Consider the following 26,649-nt stretch of genomic DNA (forward strand, 5'->3'; position numbering starts at 1 on the left):
CATTTGTATAGGTAAGGGAAAGCCACTGTAGGTGGAATGTTCAATACGGTCACAGGTATGAAGATAAAAAGGTGAAGCTAATGACAATAAAGTGACCATATTCGACAGGGATTTGAATGCTAGGTCGAGGTGATAACAAACGTGATCTTGCAAGCAGCATAGAAAGACAGAAGGTTTTTGAGGAGAAGAGTGACATAATGAGAGTGTTGGTTCATAAAAAGCAACTTGCATTTATGGAGTAATAGTTGTCAGTGACAGAAATAGGAACATTAGGAAAACAGCCAGCTTGGAAATGACAATGTGAGTTTGATTTGCTGCCTATTGAGTTTGAAAAGTGAGTAAGCCATACAGATAGACACTTTTTAGGAAATCTGAGAGATTGAAAGCAGAGAAAAGGTCATGCCTAGAAATATCGATTTAGTAATCCCATGAGTATATGTCATTATGAAACTGAGAGAATAGCTAGACTTCTACTCAGTTAGGGTCCTCGTTGCAAGCAACAGAAGCCCATTCGAGGCTACTTAAAGAAATGCATTGGAAGGACTGGAGATCACAAAATTAAAGAACGTCCTGTCTCAACTTGGTTGGAAGGATTGTTAGACTGGAAACAAGATCCGTGCTCTTCTCCTGGCTTTTCGAGACAACTCATTACCTATGAAGCTTTGGTTAATTTCCTGCTTGGTGTTCCTTAGTTTCCTGGTCTTTATAAAATAGAAGATAGAACTAGATGCTACAGAAGATCTATTTTAAGTCTGGTATTCTCAAATATTTCTATTTTCAATAACTATTTTCTGTGATCATGGCAAGGAATGTCCCAGGAAGAAATGCGAGTTTGGGGAGAAAATACAATTAAAGGCTTTTTCTGTAATGCATGGCAGTCTCAGTGGGGATGCCCACTAATCTTCTGAGTTCCATTTCAATAAATGAGTTGGCATTTCTAAGTGACATAAACTCAAACTACACATCATCTCTTTTCAGAAGGTTCAACACTAGACATAAAAATTCAAATTTTCTATAGGTGTCATTTCTACCATGTTCTACCTTCTGGAGTTGCAGATGACATGTCTGATGCCAGCCTGACTTTTTTACCTTGCCAGTAACTTCTTGCTGTTTTAAAGCTTTTGATAGCTTCATTCACATTTGAAATCCAGGAACTTTAAAAGCATATGCCCAGAGTGTGTCCTTTGTTTGTTTTTTAATTAACCCTGCTTAGAACTCAGTGAGGACGTTCAATTTATAGACTCAAGTTTTCCTTCAAAGTAAGGAAATTTTCTTTTATTATTTTTAAAAAAATAACTGCCTCTCCTCTCCCTGTTCTTCTGTGAACCTTCTCGATTGCCTCTGTAAAGGTCCTTGGACTGTCCTCTGAGTCATTTAGTATCCCTCATCATTTGGACCATCTACACCAGAACCTCTGAACCACTACATTTTAATTTAGAAATAATTTTAAAATCCCTATAATTCTTTTCTTAATGCTGTAAGTAGATTTCCTAAATACTCTTATTATCACTAGTCCTCCTGTATCTGCAGTAGCTCAGTTTCATTAGGTAATGTGTGTCCTAGGTATTTGATTGGGCCTTCCTCCCTATGCTGCACTGCTATTTCCTTTGATTAACCATTACTTATAACCTTTCCATACTCCTCTCACTCTCTAGTAATCAACTAAAACTCCTCCTAGGTAGTCGGAAACTTGCAAATAGTGGAATGTGCAGCAGTTACCTTGGGCCAGTGAAGCAGTGATCAGCAACCACCCATATTCTATTTATTCTCCCAGAAGCCTCTCTGAACCAAGACCTTCTGAGACCCAGGGATTTGAAGGATTTCGTCCTATCCGCTTAACTCTCTGACCATTACTTTGGGTCCAGGAAGATCCTTCAAGTCCATTAAAGACTATACTTGGGGTCCTTCCTTAAGGAGGTCCTTTCATCTCCTAGGTCAACCTCTAGCCATCCTTTGACCCTGGCCTCTCAGTCTCTGTATTTCCTGGAACCAGTCTAAGCCCAAAGAGGAATAAAGTCCTAAGCTTGATCTTTTATCCAAAAATCCCAGGAAAAGTGGCCTCAATTATATCTCAGGTGTCTGCCACCTTGTCAGTCCCAGCTGCCACGTGGCTCATGAGAAATATATAAGTGGAAGTTAAGAGGGGATGATATGAAGGACACACCTTCCAGCTGCTATCTTCCCAGAATCCCCTACCTCAAACTGTCCCTTAAACTCAATTTTTTTTTTAATACAACTGAATAAAGTCCAGGTCTGTAAAAGGTATAATGTGGGGTCATTAAGAAAAGAATCCAAGTGTGGTCTTTCATGGATCTGATGGATCTTATTCACATTGCAGAATAAACCCTGCTTTGGAAAATATTATTATATACTGCAGAGTAGCTAGCATTTCCTTAGAATTACAACAGCCTGATTTAAAACAAAACAAAACAAAACAAACAAAAACCTTGATAAATGATTGTTTTTTTCATGATTATGCCTACTGCAGAAAGAGAAGCCCACATAAGATTCCCCTCATTCCTCAACAAGCTGCCCTAGATTATTTTAATGCTATCAATTTGCCCATCGCTCAACCCAAGAAATTTACTAGATGTGGTTTAACTCAACTTGTGTAATGAGCAAGACCTTAATAAATAGCCAATTCCTATTGAGAGGGGAGACGCAAGTGTTAACAGTAAAAGGCACAATGGAAGATGGCTGCTTGAGTTTGATCTCGAAATAAGTGGATTCTTCACTTATTGGGCATTGTGGTTGAGGACTTGGGCTGATGGGTGGAATATTGGTTTTGGGGGCTATGTAGCACTTCAATTGTAACTTCCACCTTTCCTTCTTTCATACCTCTGTTTTTAAAATCCCAGACATATATATACCCATGGCCAATGCAAAGAGAAGCTGATACTGGGAAGATTCTCTTTCAATGTCCTCACTTGTTGTCCATTTCTTTCGTGGAGCTACAAGGACACCCTTCTCAATTCACATGATGGGCTGATCCAGTTCTCTGCTGCTAAATAGTACAAGGTCAGATAGGTTTATAAAGGAAGGACCTGGACATGGATATTACTATACATTCTTTCGCTCTTGTCCCTCTCTACCACTCCAGGAACTCTAAGAGCATAGAAATGCTGACTTTTCCTGCCCTTGAACTTCAAAGATCCCCTGTTGCTGTTGCTGCAGGCATCCTAGATAACAATCTATGAGCAAGAGAAGAAAATCATGTCCAATTGCTAACCCCACTGTGTGTACTAATTACCCTGTCAGGTAAGTGTTTCCACCTTTACTCTTACCCCCTTACTTAGGATGACTACCAGAAACCAAATTGGGAGAAATACATGTTAGCATCACTAAATATCAGATCAATGAACCAATCTGTTCACATGATAGCTTACAAGTATGTTTTCCAGTTTGCCACCAGGAATTTTCCCCTGGATATCAAGGCACACAGGGCAGATGTCTCACCTCTCTCACCTATTTTTGCACTGGTTTTGAATATGTTTTAAGAAATTGAATTAACTGCCTTCATATGACAAGGAAGGAAAGAAGATATTTTCCAGAGTGGCGTTTTCTTAAGAGTTTCTGATCTACCAAGAAACTGTTCTCATCTATTCATCCATCAAATACATAGTGTGCCCTTCCTATGTGTTGGATACTGAGAATAAATTAAACTATGAATAAGATAAATTGGGTTCTAGCAATTCAGAATTTAATTTATTTAATCCTATACTCACATCTTCAAATGATTATTGACTGTCTATTATATACCATGCCATTTTCAACCACAGAATAGTCTAAAACAATTTAAAATTATCCTATTGCTCACCATTTTAGATTATGGAATGAGAACAGTAAAGTTGACAGGCCCTATGCCTAGCTTATGTTATGATGGAGTAAAACACAATTATCAGAAGGTGGGAAGTGCTAATGCAGATAATTAAAATAGCATCATGTGCTAAAAAGGGATTATGTGATTACTTTAGAATGGGTGGTCAGGGAAGGCTATGATCTAAGTGATACAAAAGAGTCAGTCACATAATGATAAGGGGCAGAAATATTTCATACACAGAGAATAGCATTCCAGACAAAGGAATGAGCTAGTGCAGAGGCTAGTATAAGGAAAATCTTAGTATATTTGAGGACAGAAAAAAGTACACTCTATGACTCAGAAATGTCCATCTGAGGTATTTATCCAAGGTAAAAAAGACAGCTTTGTATACAAATGTACATGAATAGCAGCCTTATTCATAATGTCCATCAATTGATGTAAGGACAAAGTGTGATACATCCATGCAACGGAACACTACTCAGCAATTTAAAGAATGAGCTTGTAAGAACATAGATGAATCTCAGCAACACTGTATTTACAGAATGAGCTTTATGCAAAAGACAGTACATACTACATGTTTCCACTTATACGAACCCAGAAGAAAAAAACGAAATTTATGCTGGAAAAAAATCAGAACAGTGGGTGCAATATTGAACTATAGTTCAACATATGTTGATATGATTAAGAGAAAATGTATTGCTATCTGCAATTTACTTTGAGATTTACCAAAATATATAAGGGATTATATAGTATAATATATATATATATATATATATATATATATATATACACACACACACACATACACACACACAGACACCTATATACATATATACACACACACACATATATATATATATATATATATATATATATATATATTATATATATTATATTATATTATATATAAATATATAAAAGGGATTCAGAGACTGACAGAAAGATGGAACAATGGGTATAGGTGATAACACAATTAAACTAAAATTTTAACAATAGAACCTAACTGGTGGGTACATAGGCATTTACTGTAAAATTCTTTCAATTTTTCTGATATTTAAATTTTTTCATAATAAAAGCTAGGGAAAGAAAAGAAGAAGGCCATGGTACTAGAGCACCCTAATGTGATGAAGATAAGTATTGGTCAAATAACTCACACAAGTAAACGTATTTCACTAATGTATTGTTTTGGTTGAAAATGATACTTCTTTTCCTCTGTCCGATTGGTTTCATGGTTTCTAGTCAGTCAATGATAAATTCTGTACTCACACAGTATTTCCTCAATGAGGATTGATGCAACAATATTCAACGAACACTCATTATGCCCCTGGCACTATGTGGAAGGAAATAGGAAAAAAAAACTATGAGTTATTTTTGCAAGTTTCTAATAAGAAGCTTGCAAAAATAGTTGAGGACATTGGCCCAACTCATATGAAATAATCAGAGAACAAGCTAGAAGAGATAAAACGATAATGCTATTATAAAAATGGGATTTAAAGAAGAAAGTGACTAGCAAAGAGACATCTGACTAGGTCCAGAAAGACAGATGAAATTGGATTCACCTGTAGCATCTAGATAATAAGTGGCAAGACGGCAGTATGAGGTCTCTGGGTCACAACGTGATGTTTATTAAGCACTTATTATGTGCAGAGCTGAGCTAAGTACAATATATTAGGTGAACAAATATTTATTGTATTTCCAGGTACTAGGGATAAAAAAGGGTACAAATTTCTTTTACTTAATAGATCTTACATTCTAATAGGTTGGGAGGAGGGAATGACAGTCAATAAAGTAGATAAAATATCAGTTTATTAGACAGATAAGAGTTAAGACAAAGAACAAAGTAGGGAACAACGATATAAAGTGTTAAGGGGGAGGTAAATTTTTAGATGAGGGAAATTCTGGTTGAGAAGGGAATACTGAAGTAAAACCATAAAGGAATTAGAAAGCTGGTGATTTGGGGAACTGGAGACAGAACATTCCAGACAGAATGAACAAGTGCAGAAGTTCTGAGGCAGCAGCATTTCAAATATTTAAACAACAAAAAATGGATAATACATTATTATCGCACATAATCCCTGAAATCAGCAACCCTATGAGCTGTGTATTATAAATCACACGTATTTTACAGATGAGGAAATAGGACACAGAAATGTTGACTAGACAGCCTTGATCTACTCAAAACAACCCTCAGTAAAATTAGTCACGATCATGTTAGAACAAAGTAGCTTTAATGTATAATTAGAGTCTGTCTGTTCTTTGCTTTGTAGATGCACGCATCTCAAGGAAGTAGAAGTTTAAGGTTCTGAATATTAGAACCTGATCGAGAAAGCAAAGCAAAGTCACCTGAATCATGATTATCAAGTGACTTTTTGTCTGGCTAGAGAACAAGAAGGTCAATTAGGTCACCAAAAGATTATGTGATTTGAATAGATCGGGATTATGATTCATCTTAATTCAGAAGAACAAAATAAAACCCTTTCTTAAAGGGTCAGAGAGGAAATCTTATCCAAGTATGAGGGAATAATGTCAGCAACGTGGTTGCTGTAATCAATATACTACAGATGACATGATAAAGGCAATCTGTTTGCAAATGAAAACTGTAAATATATCACAAGTATGATGTAGCAACTATTAAAGCAGAAACTCAAAGCCTGCTGACCTGGGCAATAAGAAATACCTGGAACCTTCCTAGGCAAGAAAAAGCTAAAGGAGTTCAGCACCAATCCAGTATTACAAGAAATGTTAGAGGGACTTCTTGATAAACAAAGGAGAAGAAAGGACAGGTAAAGAGGAAGAGAAGAAAAAAATGAAAAATATCAATAAAATGGCAATAACTACATACCTGTCAATATTAGCTTAAATGTAAATGGATTAAATGCTCCACTCAAAAAACTAGAGGGGCGGGGGGGTGGGGATAAGGGGAAGGTGAGAGGTTTAGAAAATAGTCGGTAACCACAAGATGACCACGGGGTTTTGAAAATTAATTTGGGGAACGTACAGAGGGATAGTGGATGGGGGGAGGGGGGCTCACACAGTGTGAGGGATATAAATGATAAACGTCTAAGTTTTGCTTTGTCTTGTGCACCTGAAACTAATAAAAAAAGAAGAATAAAAAGATTAAACTTGCTAAGAGACTAGATCTTAATTGTTCCCAACACTAGAAGACATGAGAATTATGGGATGACGTAGAGGGGTTAGCTAATGCTACAATGACAACCATATTGCAATATAGATGTATCACATAAAACGTATACAATGTTGTATGTAAAATATATCTCAATTTTAAAAATCCCCCCCCCCAAAAAAAAACAAAGAAGAGAAAAAGAAAACATAGGAGGGCTGAATGGATAAGAAAACAAGACTCTTACACATGCTGCCTACAAGAGACTCAAGTCAGAGTGAAAGACACACACAGACTAAAAGGAAAGAGATGGAAAAAGATATTTCTTGAAAATGGAAACAAACAAAAGCTGGGGTAGCAATACTTATATCAGACAAAATAAACGTTTTTAAAAAGGCTACAATAAGAGACAAAGAAGAACCCAGCAATTTCACTTCCAGGTATTTATCCAAAGAAACCCAAAACATTAGTTTGAAAAGGCATATGCACCCCTATGTTCATTTCAGCATTATTTTCAATAGCCCAGATGTGGAAGTAACTTAAGTGTCCATCAAAAGATGACTACATAGAGATGTGAGATATATATATATATATATATTACTCAGCCATAAAAAATAATGAAATTTTCCCATTTGTAACAACATGGATGGAACTAAGTAGTCAGACAGAGAAAGACAAATACTATGATTTCATTTTTCTGTGGAATCTAAAGAACAAAATAAACCAACAAACAAAACAAAAACGAACTGATAGATACAGTAAACATTTTGATAGTTGCCAGATGGGTGGAGGGTTGGGAAATGGGTGAAAAGGGAGAAGGGATTAAGAAGTACAAATAGCCAGTTATAAAAACAGTTACTAGGATGTAAATTACAACATACAGAATATAGTCAATAATACTGTAATAACTATGTAGGGTGTCAGATGAGTACTAGACTTCTCAGGGGGAATCACTTTGTAAGTCAGATAATCGTCTAATCACTATGCTGTACACCTGAAACTAATATAATATTGTATGTCAACTGTAATTAAAAAATTAAAAAATTGTTAAAGAAAAGAAATACCTGGAATCTTGTAGTTTTTAGCATTCAAAAAAAGAAGAAAAAAGAAAGAAATTCCGTCCATACTGAGTATGTGATTCAACAATTTGTAAAGACAGCTCCATGCCTGTATGAAGTGGATAGAAGATGGATGTTAAGCCTTTCTCTTTCCATGCACTCTACAAATGAGAACATCCAGAGACTCAAAGGCTGAACTGAGGCTAAAACCCATATCCATGGGTCACACCATTGAGTCCCTTCAAATGGCAGCAAGTTATTTAAGGCTTGCCCATAGCAAAACAATCACTTGATATTAATGCTAGTAACCCAAAATGCAACTGAATTCATTTTTTTTAACTTTCCTAGATTAGCTGCTGCTGAATAGAATTTTTTTTCCCATTTGTGATCCCTAACCAGATGATGTTGTTCCCAGTGAGTCCTAAGCTACTTTCTGAAGGATATCACTACAGATACATCAGTGCCTGCTAACAAAAATCGGTTAGGCTGCCAATCTTGTCATCACCTCTGGCACCCACACCTCCTGTGGCAACAGCTTCCCATGGCTGCTTTCCTGGCTTCTCTTATTTGCCCCATTCATCATCTCAGTAGCACACCACAGCATTCAGAACAGTCTCAAAAAGCCAAAGACCAACTGCTGCAGAAATGGGGACATTCAATTCAACCCATGCCTTGGCAGAAAGCCTCAGAGGTGCGTAGGAAGAAAAAGCAAGTGACAGGGACCAAAGTTCTCATTAATGTGTAGCTCACTTGTCACTTTCACGAGACTCTTGTAAGTTCAACTCTCATTTCAGCAACTCTGATACAGGCAATGAAGTTCCAGAGGAACTGCTTCCATTTTTCTTGCCACATTTAACTTTTTTTATTATTTTCACTTTTTGCCAAGTTAGTTCACACTAAAAAATGTGGACTATGACAAGAAAGTCTTTGTTCAGCACCTCTGCACAAAGCATTGGCCTTTGTCCCCCAGAAGCTTACAGTTTAAGAAATTAGGGGTGTAGGGTTCATGAGAGGAGGTGTGTTTCTGATAAGCCTGCAGAAAATCAACTCATGGTGCCCATTTGAATACTTCTATTCCCAACTTAAAAAAAATAAAAAATAAAAACCCAACCATGACTCAATCCCTTTAAGAGTTATTTGCATATCAAAGGCTATATTAAAGCAATTATCCTTTGTAATAAATAAAAATGTTCATTGCAGCATTATTTACAGTGGCCAAGACATGGAAGCAACTGAAGTGTCCTTCAATAGATGATTGGATAAAGAAGATGTGGTATATATACACAATGGAATACTGTTCTGCCATGAGAAAAGATGAAATAGTGCCATTTGCAACAACATGGATGGATCTTGAGATTATTATGCTAAGCAAAATAAGTCAGGAAGGAAAAGTCAAGAACCATATGATTTCACTCATATGTGGGATATAAAACTGAAAGCAACAAATGGACAGGACAAACAAATAAAGAAACAAAAATTCATAGACACAGATGACAGCTTAGTAGTTGCCAGAGGGTAAGGGGGATAGGGGATGGTAGATGAGGGTAAAGGGGATCAAACACATGGTGATGGAAGGAGAACTGACTCTGGGTGGTGAACACACAATGTGATATACAGATGATGCATTACAGAATTGTACACCTGAAACCTATGTAGTTTTGTTGACCACTGTCACCCCAATACATTTTAATAAAAAATGAACAAATAAAGGAACATATCAAGAAGCCAAGCTTTGCCAATATCCTGATAAGCTGATGATTTCAATGAAGACAAGAGCTGTCAGTTAAATCCTCCACACTCAAAGTGTGGTCCTGCAATCATCAGTCTCAGCACCTCCTGGAAACTTGTTGAAATGCAGGATCTCAGACCCAACTCCAGACCTACTGAGACAGAATCCACATTTTAGCAAGATCCACAGGGGACCTGTATGCACGGTGGGGCTCACCAAGCACTGAGTTCAATGAGTAAGCTGTGGGTTCAGAATGGAGCTCTTCTTCATGGACACAGCCTGTTTGGTTAGCCAGCACTGACAGCTGTATGTGGTGAGCACACATGCGACACTGTAAGCCCATGCATCCACCTGGGTCACATATTACAGCTGCTGCTTCGCACTATGGCTGCTGCTTGAGGGGCTCTATGGAGTTAAGGAGATAAGAGAGGGAGGACTACGGTCATCTGTCACAAAGAACAACTTCTCAATTTTGAATGATTATCTCTGGTCAGGGGCTTTGAGCTGTCAATCTGATCAGCCTCTTCATAAAGTTCCCCACCGGTGAGCTCACACTCTGCAGACCCCACCACCTTGTCTAGATAATTTGTTCCTGGGAAGTTCAGTGGAGCTCAGATCTCCCTCCTCTCATGACTCAGGCAGCAGGGCCTATGATGACCTCCACAGCCATGGAGCCCTCTCTCTCCTACTTTCAAGGGAAGCCATCCTCACCTCCTGCTTCTGGATGACAGGCCTTCTGCGTACCTTGAGCACTCAATAATGGGCTGAGAGTTAGTGGGAATCAGATCTCAATCCTCTTTGCACAGTGCAAACCATCCTAACGCCATGTTTTTAACACATTTCCTTAAGAGGCAAGTAACTAAATTAAAATTCAACTAATAATTCTCCATCCAAGTTTATTGGGATCTGGGAAAATACAAAGATATTTGATAGAAGAGAGTTATACAGGTCCTAGTTACAAAGACAAGGCTGCTGCCAGCTAGGGGCCATGGAAACTGAGATGCTGAAACTTGCTGGTATCAGCATTTTAATTGTAAGATGACATTCATCAGAGGAAACCAAATTAACTAACCTGGAAGAGTAGAAGGGGACAGTGATGCAAGGACTGGCTGACCCTAATTAAATTGGATTTCATGATGGAAATGATTGTCCCTTCATCTCTGAATGGCATCTCTCTCCCCTCCTACTCTTCACACCCTTCTCTCAACATTGTTTCCAAGCTCTAAATAACTTCAAAAAAGAAACAGAGTGAGGGAATAATCTATAATGAGCACCATTTAATTCTATTCTGTGAGACAGAATTATAAACAATACATAAATACTTTTAAATATCCATTCTATATCTATATTTATATATAAATTATATTTTTCTGATAACATATCTAAGCAAAACAAGTTAATTTTTCAAATGGGTATTTTAGTATACATTTTTTAATAAAATGCAAAAAAGTATAGAGAAGACATTAAAAGTAACCATTAAGTTCAGAGATTATAGCTGTTAATATTTTGATGTTTGATTTCCAGTATGGGGTGTGTGTGTGTGTGTGTGCGTGTGTGTGTGTGTGTGTGTGTGTGTCGAGAGAGACAGAGAGACAGAGACACAGAGAGAAATTATCAGAGAGAGAGAGAGACAGAGAAATTTGGGATCATATGTATATAGTTTTATATTCTGTTAAGCTCACTTAGCATTGTTTTGTGAAGAATTTAACAATCTGTTGGAAAGTATTTTTACACTGACATTAAAAAATAAAGCAAGAACACCAGTTAAACCATCCTTTGATACACTATCAAGAAAATAGAACAATTTCCTGAACTATGACATTCTTGATGGATTAGAAGAAATACCTTATCCTTAAAAAAATACAGCTATTGGTATAGCCAACATACGGAAACTTCAAATATCATGGTATTATAACTGTCACCTTTAATTCTTTCTATGACTCAGCAATAGGAATAAAATGAAGAATCAATACCACTGGGGTAGAGTCTTCTGTAACTCACTTATATCTAATTTTACTCTCCATCTGGGCACAAGGGAGAATTCCTTTTCTCCACATTCTTTGCCGTCTTGGGGGCATATGACTAATTTCAGCTACTAGGATGTGACTAGAAGTGATGTGTATTTCTTCAAAGATCAATACAAGACAGTCCCAGCATCTATTTGCCTTGCTGTGGTGGCTAGGAAGGAGCCCTTGTGTTGAAATGACAGAGCCAAAGATCAAGGCAGTATCTTGGACCACTAATAATGGGATACAATGGCTCTAGAGAGCTGCTCAGTAGTACTAAGCCACTGGGATTACTCAGCAAGTTAACATAACCTATCTTATCCTGATATAGTTACCAAAAAAAAAAAATTGGATATACCATTCCTATCATATATACATGATAGCTGTATGTTGCTATGCTTTACGGAAGAAAGACAATAATCTGTTAATACAACATTCTTCCCCGTCTGTCCACTTGATAAAACAGGGTTGGTCAGAATGTGTAAAGGGACCAAAAGCACAGATCAAGGAGGGTAGACTCCAGGGTTAGTTGACATTTATCCATTCAAATGTCTAGTAGACACCAACTATGGGAAAACCACTTTGCAGAGACTTCTAGAAGGAAAAAATTAATTAGGGACAGTCCCTGCCTTCTAGAAGTTTAAAGTATAACAGAGAAGAAAAACACAAGAATACAAAGATGGGGCACTTGTAACAGCTGTGTGACTCTGAGGAGGTCATTTACCTTTCTGAGTCACAACTTCACCATTGTCAAGTGGGGATAAAAACAGTACTTTCCTCACTGAGGTGCTGAGGTGCTGTGAGCATATAACATCTAGCACAATGCTTAACACAGAGTAATCACTCATTAAATGCCTGTTACGATTGTTTTTTATTTACCTGTAGAGGATATTATTATTAACACAGAATTGTTCCTCAGTCTATTTAAGGATAGTGGCCTCTCCATGAGTGTCAAAATATACAATATTGTAGAAAGAGTATGCACTATCCAATAGACAGTCCAGAGATGAAAAACTTAAACACACATCCTGGGCTATGTGACTTCTGAAGACCTCAATTTCATCATCAACAAAATTGAGATAATAATACCTTCCTTTCAGGATCCTTGGAAATCAAGTGTATAACTCAGAAATATAAATCTTTTCCTCACTCCTCCCCTTCGTTCTTTAAGAAAGATACACAGAACAAAAGATGTAAAGCCTATTTACAACTGTGAGTAGATTATCTCAAAATATCGCACAGGCTCTGAAATTCACACCGAAGTATAGAGCATAAGAAGTAGGACGTTTCCAAAGCAGTGATACTGCCGTCCTCTCCCAAAGTCATGTAACTCACAGTCCTCCATTTCCTGCAACCTTAAAATTGTATTCATTGTTATTCACCACTTTTTTTAACCTGACGTAATTTTTCTTTCACCTTTTATAGTTCTCTGGGCTGAGCTGTTGTATTAAAAAGTTGATTGAAAAATAAATTGCCTTTACGAGCCACGAGCTATCAGGAGCAGTCAGTCAACCCCACCTCCTATGGATTTCTAAGGTCACACAGGGGCATGAAGTGCCAAGATGTCAGCGGGACAGTCCACTGATGACTCAAGGATGGAGCAATATTAAAAATGAGTTATAAAAGAAACAGCACATCAGAGCTGGGTGTAATCTGCCCACCAAGAAGCTGCTGGTACACTACAATAATAGCTCCTGCAGTAACATCCCCGCCCTTCAGCTGGTCCAGGGTTGGTACCTTTAATTTTTTGTTAATAGTACATATGGTATGCCCACCTTCTCCACCAGGTGGGTTTTTCTGGGGTCTTTGATCCAGGATTCTCTTGAGGAGAGGAGGAAGAAGAGCAAAGGGTATGATGCGGTCAGATGGGAGAAAATACGGCAAGCGGCTTACAGAGTTTCTGATTGGAAGCCTAGGACCTTCATGACTGAAAAGTTATCATTTCAGTGTCTTTACTTCTCCTTTTCAACCCCAGAAACCTAAGCATTTGGTTCAAAGAAAATACAAAACCCAAACCATCAAGTTTAATTTTCAAGAGACTGTTTTCTTCTCCAAGAGGAGACTCTGGAGTCAGAGGGGTCTGCATTCCCACAGTCCCCTGCCCCCCATGGACTCACATAGTTAACCTAAGCAGGTAACAACCTCACTGAGACCCAAATCCCATGCTGCAAAATGGGGAGAACACAACTTAAATAGTGGAGTGTTGTAAGGATTAAATGAGATTGTGTGTGTGAAGTACTTGGCAGAGTCACTGCACATGACCACACAGGTGGAACACTATCCCCATGATTTGAATAGCATGCCTTGAAGTTGTGCAGTGTGGAACCTGCACAACCATACATGGTAGCCCTTTCCTTTATTCAACAGTTCATTCAAACATTCACAAACTATGTCCCAGGCACTATGGTGTCAACTTCCCTTAATAAGATTTAATGAATTATTCATCCATGAACATATTCTAAATCAATTTTTGGATTCCATGATACCTATCATCGTTTTATATTTTCTGTCTCACAGTCAATTATTCATGTGTCCGTTACCCAACACACCAACCATACTGCCACATTCCAGAGCTGATGCCATCACTACGTCCTGCTTCCCTAAGCACCCAGAACAGATGTGGAACAAAGTCTGTTCACAATGGATATCTCCAACACTGAAGGACATACATCTTTCCTGGAGACATGGCTAGAGCAGCCTTGGCATGTAAACTAGCAGCGAGAAGGAGTCTGTTTTCATTATTGAGTCCCTAACGCCTAGATCAGTGTCTGCACATAGTAGGTGCTTCATAAATGTTTATGGAATGACTTAGAGCCTTTGGAGGCGTTATATGAAAATAATTCATATTCCTGAAAGATAATTTATCATTCCCTATTGAAGGATAATTAAAAGAAAGTATTTTCAAATGGAAAACATTTATATCCAGTCCTAAGAGAGAAATGGAGTATCAGGTGTAACAGCCTAATTACTAAAGAGCACACTAAGAAAATCAGCTCTATCAGATTTGGTATCTGTTTTACTTAACAATCCATAAGACGATGTTGTGGTAATAATAATAATACCATTCATCCAGAATCTTCTATGCTTTGTAACGTCAAATACATTATCTCTAACCTTCACAACAATGCCATGACATAGGTACTATTATTCCTTTTTTAAGGACAAGCAAACAGGCTCAGAGACCTTAAGTAATTCATCCATGTCTTACCTGTGGAAAATGACTAAACTGGAGTTTGAAACAGACTCATCTGGCTTTTTAAGCCCCATGATCTTTCCATGTGGAGAAAAGAACGTCTGTGTACCTAGGTACAAAGGCACATACACCCCACACTGTCTATGGTTCAGGGTACGCTTATCAACCCTTTCCTCAAGAACAGCGCACTGAACTGAACTTCTACAGATGTTCCCTGGGGGTTTTATTTAGCTCCAAAAACTTACATTCTTTTGGAAAAGCCCATTTAAAAAAACCCATTATCAATCCCTGTGATGACATCGCCCAGGAGGGAGATATCTCGCTCCAGGCATAATTATGAGAAGTCACAGGCAGTCACTTTTCCAGTAAACTATGCCAATGACTTCTCTAACTTTCTGCATCGTGGGATTATTAAACTGAGCAACTCAGACACCTGCTCTGTGACCACTATCCAAGGTGGTTTGTTGCCCCAGAACTCTCAAAACGACGGGCTCCACCCTCAGGAGGCTGTGCACGCAGGACGCAGCGGGTCACTGCTGAGCTGCCCACATCCTCTCACCTAATAGAAGGTGTAGCTCAGCAGGATACTCGTCTGGAGCCAGAAGTAAGCGTTGGCGCTGAGCCACACGGCTGATCTAGGTCTTCCTCTGTGACAGATGTCAAGGTCTGCAGGATGTGTTATTAAAGAACAAATGCAGTGGCTTAAAGACACCAGCCCTCTTCCCTGCAAAGCCTTGGCCTGTGTGGAGTCGAGATCCCTGAGGAACCCCAGCCCACCTGCTCCTGCGGCTGAGTAGGTCCTGTTCTCTGAGCTTCCGGAGCTCGGAACAGCCTGTCCCCTTCCCTCTATGCTTGTTAGGAGCCCAGCGTGGTTTTCAGAGGCCGTGCTCACACCATATGTTCATGCCACTGAAGCATTTTACAGCCTGAGCAGAGGCATTTAGCACAAGGAAGAGCGCATTGTTTTCATAGCTGGTTGGCTCTTACGAGTTCCCCAGGAGACTCCAGGCTCCAGGAGAGGCTGTCTGGGAAGTTTGGGGAGATGCCTACGAGATGAGCACAGTTCAGAATGTCAGCCAGGCAGTTAGAAGGGCCCAAGTCATTAATAGAATCTGGGTGCAAAAGAAAAAGGGAAATAATAAAGAAATTACATATACAGAAGTTTTTTGTTTGTTTGTTTTCTTTACTGGCAAATTAACATTCGTTTACGTCAGTGATTCTTACTTGACCAGTGTCAATTTTGTCTCCTGGGGGTACTTAGCAAACTCGGGAGATATTCTGGGTTGTCACAACTGGGTGGAGATGAGGGTGCTACTGGCACCTAGTGGGTAGAAACCAGAGATGATGCTAAACATCCTACAATGCGCCGGACAGTCCCCCACAACAAAGAATTCTCTGGCCCCAAATGTCAAGAGTACCAAGGTTGAGCACCCCTGGGTTATGTTAACTGAAAAGGTAAGAAAACTCCCTCCTCCCCTGCAACTTCATCGTCCTAGTAATTAAATTAGCCACATTCAAGGCAGTGTGGGGAGGCATCTGGGCGTAGCATTTAAGAGCAGTAGCATCTGGGTGTAAGGTCTGGGTTTGAATTGTAGGTGCAGAACTTTCTAGCTCTGTGGCCTTGAACACATTATCGAACTCCAGTGAGCCCTGGTTTCCTCTTCTGCCAAACGTAGACAGACCGGCCACACCTAACCTTGCCCTTGCGAGGTTTAAATTAGATGAGATGATGATGATAAGAAAGCATGTAGCACGGGGTTTACACACAGCTACAAATAACTGAGGGCTCAACAAAGTGGGTCGAAGAACAAAACAGGGCTTGAAGAGAAATACACCAAGTCCTCTGGGAATCTGAGGGCGTGTGAACGATCTCAGGGAGGCCCAGACCCCTTGCCTCGCTCCTCAGAGGGCTCTTTGGCTCCAGTGAGCCTCCCCGCTGGGTACTTATACCCATGGCCTCCCCGAACTCTTATTGTCCTTTTTCTCAGCCTAGGTATCTGGTCACTGTGGTGTCAGGTGTTTATTGTCAAAAGCCAAGCATGACCCCAGTGATGGTCTGGTTAGGGAGAAAAGAGTGTCAGCACCTGCTACTTAGGCTCACATCACTGTTCTCCTTGTACAGGGAGCTGAAGGCACTCTGGCCTCTCTCTGTTGTTTCAGGGCTTAGCAAAATCTGGCCAGAATGAGCCACGCCAGCCTTCAGTCTAACACCCCCCTGATCTGCCATAGCTGCTATTTGCCTGGACACTGTTACTTCCAGTCCTCAGAGCCCTGTCTTCAGAGCTTCCCAGGAGCTCTCCTCTCCCCAAGCCCCACGGATTTCCTGGCACATGGCTTTCCCTGCTGGCTTCAAAGGCACTCCAGGCAGGAGGGCACCACAGAGTGTGAAGAGAACTGCTTGGCTGCCATACAAACAGCCTCAAAAGGCCTTCAATCAAAGAGCTAGGAGATGCTTTGGAAACCGTCGAGCTCAGTTTCCCTTAGCTGATGAAACTGAACCTCAGAGAGAGGAAGGGATGGGACTGCCACTAGCCCATAAGGTGCCTTCGTACAAATTAGAAACAGCGCCCATCTGGATGGAGACGTTCCTGAGCCAGAGTGAATAGTCTGAGTGACAGTGGTCTGGATGTCAGGCCAACAGACAGGCTGCATGGTGCACCAAACAATCCTGCACAGAAACTCTCGGAAAGGGTTTGCTCAAAGTCACACAAATGAAGTGTCACAGAGCTGAGATCGGACTGGCAACTTCTTAGTACAGATGGAATCACTTATACATGGAAAATGAGTGGCTCCTGAACTCTTTGCTGTCCTTGCAAAGCAAGAGTCATTGGCCAAACAGCCTGGATTTCACATTCTGTCTTCCTTGTGGCTCCTTAAATGACAGAAAGGGGGAAAGCAGACAACCTGTGTGATGTGGGTCCCTTGGGGATATTTCACACATAGCAGGTGGCCCAGAAAAACTCAGTACATTGAAAGGAGTGAGGGGGCCTCTGGTAGCCAGGGAGGGAAAAACCAAATCACTCAATTTAGAATCATCACTAAAAAATGTAAGGTCATATCCCAAAGGATGGTTTGGTTTTAAAATTCTAAAAGCCAGCAAGGGACAGCTAGGGACGACAGGGGATCATTTCAAAGAAACCTATTAAATTTCCTATCACTGGAGTATTTCATATGACTTTTGTGATGAGAAAAACATGGGACATTATTAGGGGCAACTTCAATAGAAATTAGAGGAGTTATTCTATACTACAGCTTAAGCATCGGCAGCCTGTATCAAAACAGTTCATTATTACTTCATCCCCTTTGTTCTACAGGCAACTTTCTTACCTTATTATCCTTTCTTATCCTGTATTTCCCTACCTGTAGAACCAGCTGGTAAGTTCTGCTTCCCTATATTGCCTTTGGAGGATTTCCCCCTCTTCCTTAAGTCTAATTTTTAGGTCAAAAGTCAGTGGACTTTTTCTATAGAGGCAGACAGCCCCTATCATAGGTTTTGTAGGCCATAGGGTCTCTGTCACAACTACTCAACTCTGCCATTGAGGCACAAAAGCAGCCATAGACAATATGTAAATCATGGGTGTGGCTGTGTTCCAATAAAGCTTTGTTCATAAAAACTGTTTGTAGGTTAGATTGGGCTCATTGGCCACAGCTTGCTGACCCCTGCTCTAGGTGGTGCTGGGCACGAGGTGGGCAGAACCGGAGGCCCAGCTCATTGACACAGGCTGTGAAAGCTACCAAGAGATGATGCTCCTGGACAAACAGAAATTAGGAGCTAAGAAGGCAATGGTGGGAAATCCTTCCTTTGATAATAGATTGTCATCTAGCTGGGAAGAGGATTAAACAGAGAGGACTGGCGTCATGCAGTAAGAGAAGGGACTTAGTTGGAGCATGGATGCTTCATTCTAAGAGAAGCCCTAAATGCTAATTCCCATGGCATTTGTCTCGGCATCATGAGGTTAATAAATTGGTATAAGATTCTGCAAACCACAATGCTCCCTCCTTTACATTTTCCCGGGATACCAAAAGCACACAACCACAAAAAAGACCTCGGTAACAACAGCATGTTTAATGATTCATGTGTTTTGCATTCTTTAGGCAATTATATGGACTTATGTCTATATACCAGGGGTGTTTTTGGTTGTTGTTGTTGTTTGTTTGTTTGTTTGTTTGTTTTGTTTTTTAAAGAGTGAATGAAACCTAGACAGCATTTCTCAGAGACCTAAGTAAGATCTGGGGGGCATTAACATGACTAGAGGCCTTGCCTTTTCTCAGGAAACAGGGAGCCTCCATGCCAGACAGTGACGGGCAAGAGGTCGTGATAATCTTCAGATATAATACCTCATCCTTTGCTAGAGAGCAGAGCACAAGACCAACTTCCTTCTTCATAACTAAAAAATATTGAGGTTCTCCAGGGCAGGAACTGGATTTTGCACTTATTATTATTACGCCCTTGTCCAGTGTCCTGATGGGTTAGAATAATAATAATCACTACCATTCGAGGAACAATTATTTTATGTCAGGCACTATTCAAAGTGTGTTAAGACCCTTCTCATTTAATAATCTCGCAACCTGTATGTTGGGACCCATTATTATTATTATTCCATATTGACAAATGATGGAATTGGGGCACAGAAAGGTTGAGTAACTTGCCCCAAATCACGCAGCTATATGAGGTGGAGCCCAGAATTGAACCCAGGTATCCCAGCTCCAGAACCAGGGCTCTTAACTTCTCTGTAAGACAACTTTTAATAATGCAACCAACACAGGTGATCAATAAATGTTTGCGGTCGATGACAGTAGTGACTCTCACTAGTAGAGGCAGGAAAGGCAGGAAACAAAGGACGAGGTCTGAGTTGAAGCTCAGCCAAATCGTGCGTGATTGCCTGTAAACTCATTCTGCACCGCTCTCTCCTGAGGGGGGCACACTGTCCTGTCTTGAGGGTTCTCAAAGGTGAGCCGGGCTCTAAGAGTGGTGGCTGCGATTGGAACAGCTACAAGAAGACAAGTCTGCAGCTCTATGAATACAGTCAATGACATTCTAATAACTATGGATGGTGCCAGGTGAATACCAGACTTATTATCGGAGGGATCACTTCATAAATTATATAAATGCCTAACCACGACGCTGTACATCTGAAACTAATATATGAATGTCAACTGTAATTGAAAAATGAAAATAAAAAAACAAAAGCCCCTTCTTCAGTAGCCTCAGGCTGGAAGACCCTGGAAATATACCTACAGCTGGGAATGGTGGTCTCTCTGGGCACCTCAGGGTGGAGAAAATAGCCCCAGGGCAAACACCCCCCCCCACACACACACACACACTGTCCCCATCTTCCCAGAGCCTGCTTCTGGGGCGTGCAGGGTCAGGCATTCGGAATTTCCCAGGGATTGGGGTAAGGGCCAGGGGCAGCTGAGGAGGAAGAGGAAGAAGCTAGAAACAATCACTTTATTCAATAGACCACTTGGTTTTTCCTTCCTCAATGGATTATTTTTATTTTCTTTTATTCTGAAAAAATTTTTGATTTAGAGGCTATTTTAATCTCTCTTTTTCTTGTCTCACATTGGCATTTGGGAGTAGCAAATGTAGTCTAATTACATGGATTTGCATCCAGTGGTATACGGGGCAGACCACGCTTCTATTGTCTTTTAATGGGCCGTGTCCTTGGCTTCTGTCTTTTGAAAAACAGTTATTTAATAGTTTTCAAGCAATTGGATAGCTTTTAATTAGCTTAGTATTCTACACTTCGAAAGTCATTATATTATGCTTTGAGAACGTAATGCGCAATAAGCCTGATAGCTTTTCTTCATGGAGAACATTTTTCAAATAGACCTTATATATCTTTGTAAAAGACCTCTCTGTAGTCTTGAAGAATATTTGCTCTTCCATCTTTAAAATTTTCCTTCAAAGTTCTGTTAAATCAAACCTAATAAAATGTGGACTAAAACTGTTTGATTTACTCTGATCAAATATTTATTTATCATTTGCTTTCTCTGTCTAGCATATTTTGGTAATAAGGTGCAAAGATTCGGTACATCAAATTATTTTCGAGAGTCAGAGACCCTGTACTCAGATCCTGGTTTATCTTTAATTTGTTGTTATCACTTTGGCCCAAATCTCTAAACATCATTGGGAGTTGAATAAAAAATTTCAAAATTGCCTTTGACAATATCACTCTACATAGCCTACAGTGAGGCTTCCATTTACAACCAGGGCCATCTCCCTCCTTCTGTTCTGCTACGAGGTAACCCTGTTAACCATGTTTCACCTGGTGAAGGAAGGGAAGGAAAGATCAAATAGACTCTAAAAGTCACTACACTGTCCTTGGAAAGAAAAGGAATCCTTTGTTCTAACACCCCAGCCACACACACACACACACACACATATACACACACAGCCACAGTGCCTGAATGTGAACTTTGCAATAATCAATTGTAACGTACCAATGAGAAAATTCTATTCTGAGCAGTCAGCAAATATTTGGTAAAGGGATTATTTCCTTTACTTAAGGGCAAAAATCAAAAGGCCACAAGCTGAGGGGACCCCAGCCACCCTGTATCTCCCAAGCAATGCTGCAGATGAGGCTAAGCCTTTAAAAGGATCTGATGGAACAATCACAGAGAAATGCCAGCCTCAGAGGGAATAAACTTAGACTCTTCAACTTCCATGGCTAGGCTGTCACCACAGTGTATCGGTCATATTTCATTCAAGTCACTGCCACGAAAGACCAAGGCATTGGGCGAGGCAAGGACTAATCAGGCACCTGAAAATATTCTGTCATGGACTGGGAATGTTGGAACTAAATAATATAAATTAGTTTCAGCTCGTAACACACACCTACTATGAAAATATACAAGAACACAAATTAAATGTGTATATGTATAATGAGCAAGAAAAATGGTAGCATTCCCTGACCTATAGGACTAGACAATATAAAAGGCAAAACAACCTCTAAGATCCTTTCAACACTGAGCTGCTGCAATAAAAAGACAACAAAAATCCAACAACTTGCTAGGCATTACATCCTGGATTGGACCCAATCATATTGAACCAGCCACACTAGGAATTCCACCCGAAACCGTTGACTTCCAGGCTCTCTGAGATCTCCAGCATGTCCCACCATTAGCCCTAAAAGCAGTGCTTTGGCTCACCCAAGAGCTGACAAAAATTAAAGGTTGGAATTTCAACCACTACGCTGGGAATTACATTTCAATGTCCTGTTTTCAGTTCAGACTTCTATCCTAAGCAGCTTTTCCATGCAGCATAAAGTGACTGCTGATCAAGGTAGGGTCTGAGATAAAGTGGATGCTTTCCCTGAGCCCATCACCAGCTGAAAAGAAATGGCATTTGGGGTTCATATATTGAAACTACAGAGGAGATGGAAGGGCCCAGAAGAGGAGAAGAAGTCAAAGGACACCTGACAGTGGAAAACAGGTGCCCCTGGAACTTCCCCTTGGAAATGAAGACAACAACAAAACAGACGATACCACTGAGCTTTTACTTACATCAGTCCCCTTTTCTGGAGTGAAATTTATTTTTCCTCTCCAAGTATTACGATCCTATTTGAAACCCCAGTTTATGCTCCATGTCTATATAAGATTTCTCCAAACACATCCACCCCACAAAAAATTGCTCCATTCTCTGAACTCAAAAGGTGTCTCATTTCACTTACCTGGCAATAATGCTCACAGTCTTGCTTCATCTCACATTCTTGTTTTGTGATTATCATGGAACTATTACACTATCATTTGGCTTTTCACATACTCATACCTCAAGTTCTAAATTTGATTTTAACCTTTGATGAAGCCCATCATTATTTTAGCTTTTTACTCTAAAGCAGTAAATTACACAGGTACGTGTTCAGTATGTGCTAGCTGATTAAAAAAGACAAACAAGGAAGGAAGAAGGAGTAGAGGAAAGGGGACACAGAACAAAAATGTGCTGCAGTAGCATGAAGACCTCTTACGACAGAGAAGGAATGAAAATTTCATACAAGCTAAGAGAAAACAGCACCCAGGAGACACCTGAAAACGTCTGCTGAATTGAAGGAAGGATGTAAGGAAAGGAAGAATGGACAGAGGGGAAAAAAGGAAAGATTAAAAGAAAAAGAGGGAAAGATGGAGGGAGAAAGGGATGGAAGGAGGACAGAAGAATGAAGAAAGGAAGGATGGAAAGAAAAATGGAAGGAAAGATAGAAGGGTGGGAGGAAGGAGGAAGGATGGAAAAAACGGGAAAGCCTAGGATGCAGGATAAGTCTTACCCTTGTACTTCTGGATCTTCCATTTTTATACTTGTTCCCTTTCTATTTCCAAAATATCTCTTGGTGCCTCACAGGCCACCCGGCACCTAACTCCAGGCTTGTTGATGTACCAGCAACAATGCCGATTTGCTTCACTGGTCAGCACCCACCATCTCCTGCCAGTAGAGTGTCACCAATCCTGGGAAGTCAGCCCCAGGAAGGCTGCATTTCTTCGCCCAGGGCTTAGAGCTCTGGAGGATGTCTGGGCATAAATCTGAGGCACCACTGGCCCTCCACCAGGAGTTGCAGTGGGAGGCCTTCTCCTCTTATTTGTGCCAAGGCATCACATGACATGCTCCCTCCACCGGCTTCTTGGGCAGCCCATCAGGGAATCAGGGCTCTGAGGCTCCGTGGGGTGGGGTGGGGGAGTGCTTTTGAGGATACTCCTTGGCATGCAGCCATGCCTCCCTCACTGCCAACCCCCTGAGGCACTGCCATCATCCCTCCTCCATCTACCCCCTAGGACCCAGATGCAATTCAGAGTGTGCCCCAGATAACACAGGAAGGTTGCAGCCTAAATCTTGGCAAATGCACAGCTCTTTGTGGTAACCCCCATAAAAGACCCCAGGCAACTTCAGGCTTCCCAAGATGTCTCCAACCCTACTGTTGCCTTTTCCTTCTAACAGAAATACCACAACAGTACAAATGTGAACATACACATTTATTTAAAAAGAAAATTGCCATGGAGAACATATCTATTGAAGATACAATGAAAGGGCTCTTTATGGGAAAAGGAGAAGGTCCATGCCTCAGAGAGGTCCATAAACCCCTGAGATTGGATGCAAACTTTTGCCTGCAGGTATGTTCACTTTTCAGGTGAGAGAGTCCATAGCTTTCAGTAGATTCTCCAAAGGAACTGTGATCCAAACAAGATATCACCCAATACAAGGCAAGTTGTCAGGAGTTTGTCAATTAGGAAAAGAGTACTTGGTTAGTCTGCCAAAGACAACTGAATTTCATGAAAATGTATTTCCTAGGATTAACCTATTTCTCTAAAGTGACAATTAAATTTTAGACTAGGAGCTTTCTTCCCCTTGCACCCCTCATTTCAGAGGTAAAGCAGTCTTTGTGCCCATCTGTCTATCTGTCTGTCTGACTGTATCCACCAGCCCTGCAGCTCACACCTGCTGGTGACGGCAGGGGAAGGCCACTTAAACTTGTGACACTTCATTAAGCACCACCATCACAGCTCTAAATTAAAGTAAACCAATTCCAAATGAACAAGGCTTGGAAATGTGCTCCCTTTTGTCCAAACTCACTCTAAAGAAACAAAACGAGTGGTTTTAGAGGAGGTTATGGTTTTAATATACCACATCTTGGTCTTGAAACTTAAAATATTACTGGAAGAATAAGCAGGGAGATATGTGAAATATTTAAGTAAGACCCATTTTAGCCCTGCTGGGACATAAAGAGTGAGTCGACTGCTACAGAATAAAACGAAGCCTAGAAAAATCAGAGTCATGCACTTGAGCAAACCCCGAAACACAAAATAATAGGAAAATCTGCTTTATCACTTTATTTTCAAAAAGCTGTACGCAGGCTCTGCAGCTGTTAATCACATATGGCGTGGCTGTCGCCTTTCTGAATCCTGTTTTATCTTGAAAAGGTTGTCCTTTATTACCTTTCCTTTTGCACGTTCCCAAGGAGTTGTGAAACAAGAAAACAGGAAAAGCTCTGAGGTGCTCAGTGCCAGGACCAACATTTACAAAGAAGGCAAGCAAGAAAGTGTGTGAAAGTTTCAAACTCTGTCAAATTCTGGGAGGCTGCATGTTAACATCTTCATTTCCAACCTGCAGACACGGTGCCGTCTCTGACGAAAAGGAACTTCTACTCTAAGACTTGGCGTTGACTGCACAGGAAATCTAAGCCCTAGGTAGAGAGTAGCTGAAATAGTCAGAGAGCTGTTGTTTCAGATGAAGGATTTAAATAAATTTGATTCAAAGTAATAGGTATGGTACTACACCAGTTCATAACATAATATAGCTAAAAAAATTAATTTGGTGAATGAAGGTAAATATACGCTAACTGGGACATATGAAGATACACATATAAAGGCATAAGGAAAGTTTACATATGATTTGTCCACTTACTTTAAAAAACAGAACGATCGAGGCAAAACTCTGGGTTCAGAAAAATTTGCCTTCATGCTCTCAATTAACACAATAATGCCACTGTCCTGAACTGCAACACCAGCCACACTTCAGCAGATCAGAAAGCAACCTCTGCTTCTAGTCCTAAGACTAATGGGCTTTCAGAAGTTCTAAGAAGTAGGCGCTCTCAGAAATGAAAAGCCTAGAAAGGAACAAATTCTGCTTCTCAGCCCGGAGGACCAGGCAGTCTGTCCATGCAACACGCCTTCCACCCGTGGAGCTTAAAGGGTCAAGAGTCAGAACGTGGCACACTGCATCATGCCAGGTCCTGTCCTGCCCCTCCTATCCCTCTCTTCCCAAAAGGCAGAAAGTGGCCGGGGTCCTGCAGGTGGAAGCCAAAAGCTTATGAGCAGGCTTTCTCCCTCCTCAGCCCAGGGCTGCTCACAGTCCTGCTTGCTCTCAGCTGTCCCACCTGCCTGTGAGTAAAGAACTTACCACGATGGGAGGCAGGCGGGGATGCTCCGTCTGTACCCCAGCTTTCCAAAGGGTGGAGTGCATGAAAGGAAAACCGGATGCAGCCTGGGATGTGAGGCCCTGCTCACATCTCAGCAGAGGGAGAGTGTCACCCTCCGAAATGAAGGAATTAATAAATGATAACCCCATGGTCAAATCTGTGGAGCTGGAAAGCCTGTGAGCAGATGGAAAGCCTGGCTATCTCCTCAGGGAAGGACAACTGAGAACTCCAATTCCTGAACAGGGGCCTGGCATATGCTTTGAATCAGGAGTCAGCTCCCCAAATCACACCACAGGGCACAAGCCTTTCTCGGAGGGCGACACATCTCATGTTTCTCCCTGCGCGTGGAGGAGAGTAAAAGGCAGGAGACTGCCATCACTTCTCCCTCCTTCCACTCCCCACCCAGTAATCAATCTATAGCTGTCCTCCTCCCTGCACAATAGTTTTGGAAACTAGTAGAAATGTGACTTCCACCTATGAATTCAGTACATGAGTGACAGGATCTTACGCACATCTGCCATGTGCCCAAGATTATACCAAGAGCTGTTGAACACATAGAATAATCTTCAAGCCCGTCTCCAGAAACAAACTCAGAACAAGCATTAAGCAAAGTTTTGATGCTTTCAACCTTGAACTCCTCTTGTTTCTCTCCACATAAGACACTTGATGTCACTGTGACAGCAGACGGTCATGCTTTCAGACCCTCCCTAATAATTCCATCTGATGCTAAATGAAATGACTGCCGGTGACTCAAGAGGCTGTAGCTGTCACTTTTGGCAGACTGCAGTGCAAGGCACCAAGGGTGTTTTACCTCCTCC

General features: G+C 40.7%; 1 protein-coding gene across 6 annotated transcripts in view; it reads right to left on the minus strand.

Annotated features, from left to right (window-relative positions):
• CPNE4 (copine 4) overlaps positions 1-26,649 on the minus strand; it is a 410,233-nt gene that overhangs the window by 369,402 nt on the left and 14,182 nt on the right. The window contains exon 1 of one of the 6 annotated variants that reach the window (XM_019725943.3): positions 25,813-25,926. The exons of 4 other annotated variants lie outside the window; for them this stretch is intronic. Coding sequence is in view for 1 of the 2 variants with exons in the window: in XM_019725941.3 (XP_019581500.1) it covers positions 23,189-23,211 (23 nt within the window). In the remaining variant the exon portion in view is untranslated. Of the gene's footprint in view, positions 1-23,188; positions 23,465-25,812; positions 25,927-26,649 lie in introns of those variants that run through there. One more of the 6 variants, XM_019725941.3, reaches the window with a different exon arrangement.

The sequence above is a fragment of the Rhinolophus sinicus genome, chromosome 5 (assembly GCF_057876585.1).
Source record: "Rhinolophus sinicus isolate RSI-liver-muscle chromosome 5, RSI-T2T, whole genome shotgun sequence".
NCBI lineage: Eukaryota > Metazoa > Chordata > Mammalia > Chiroptera > Rhinolophidae > Rhinolophus > Rhinolophus sinicus.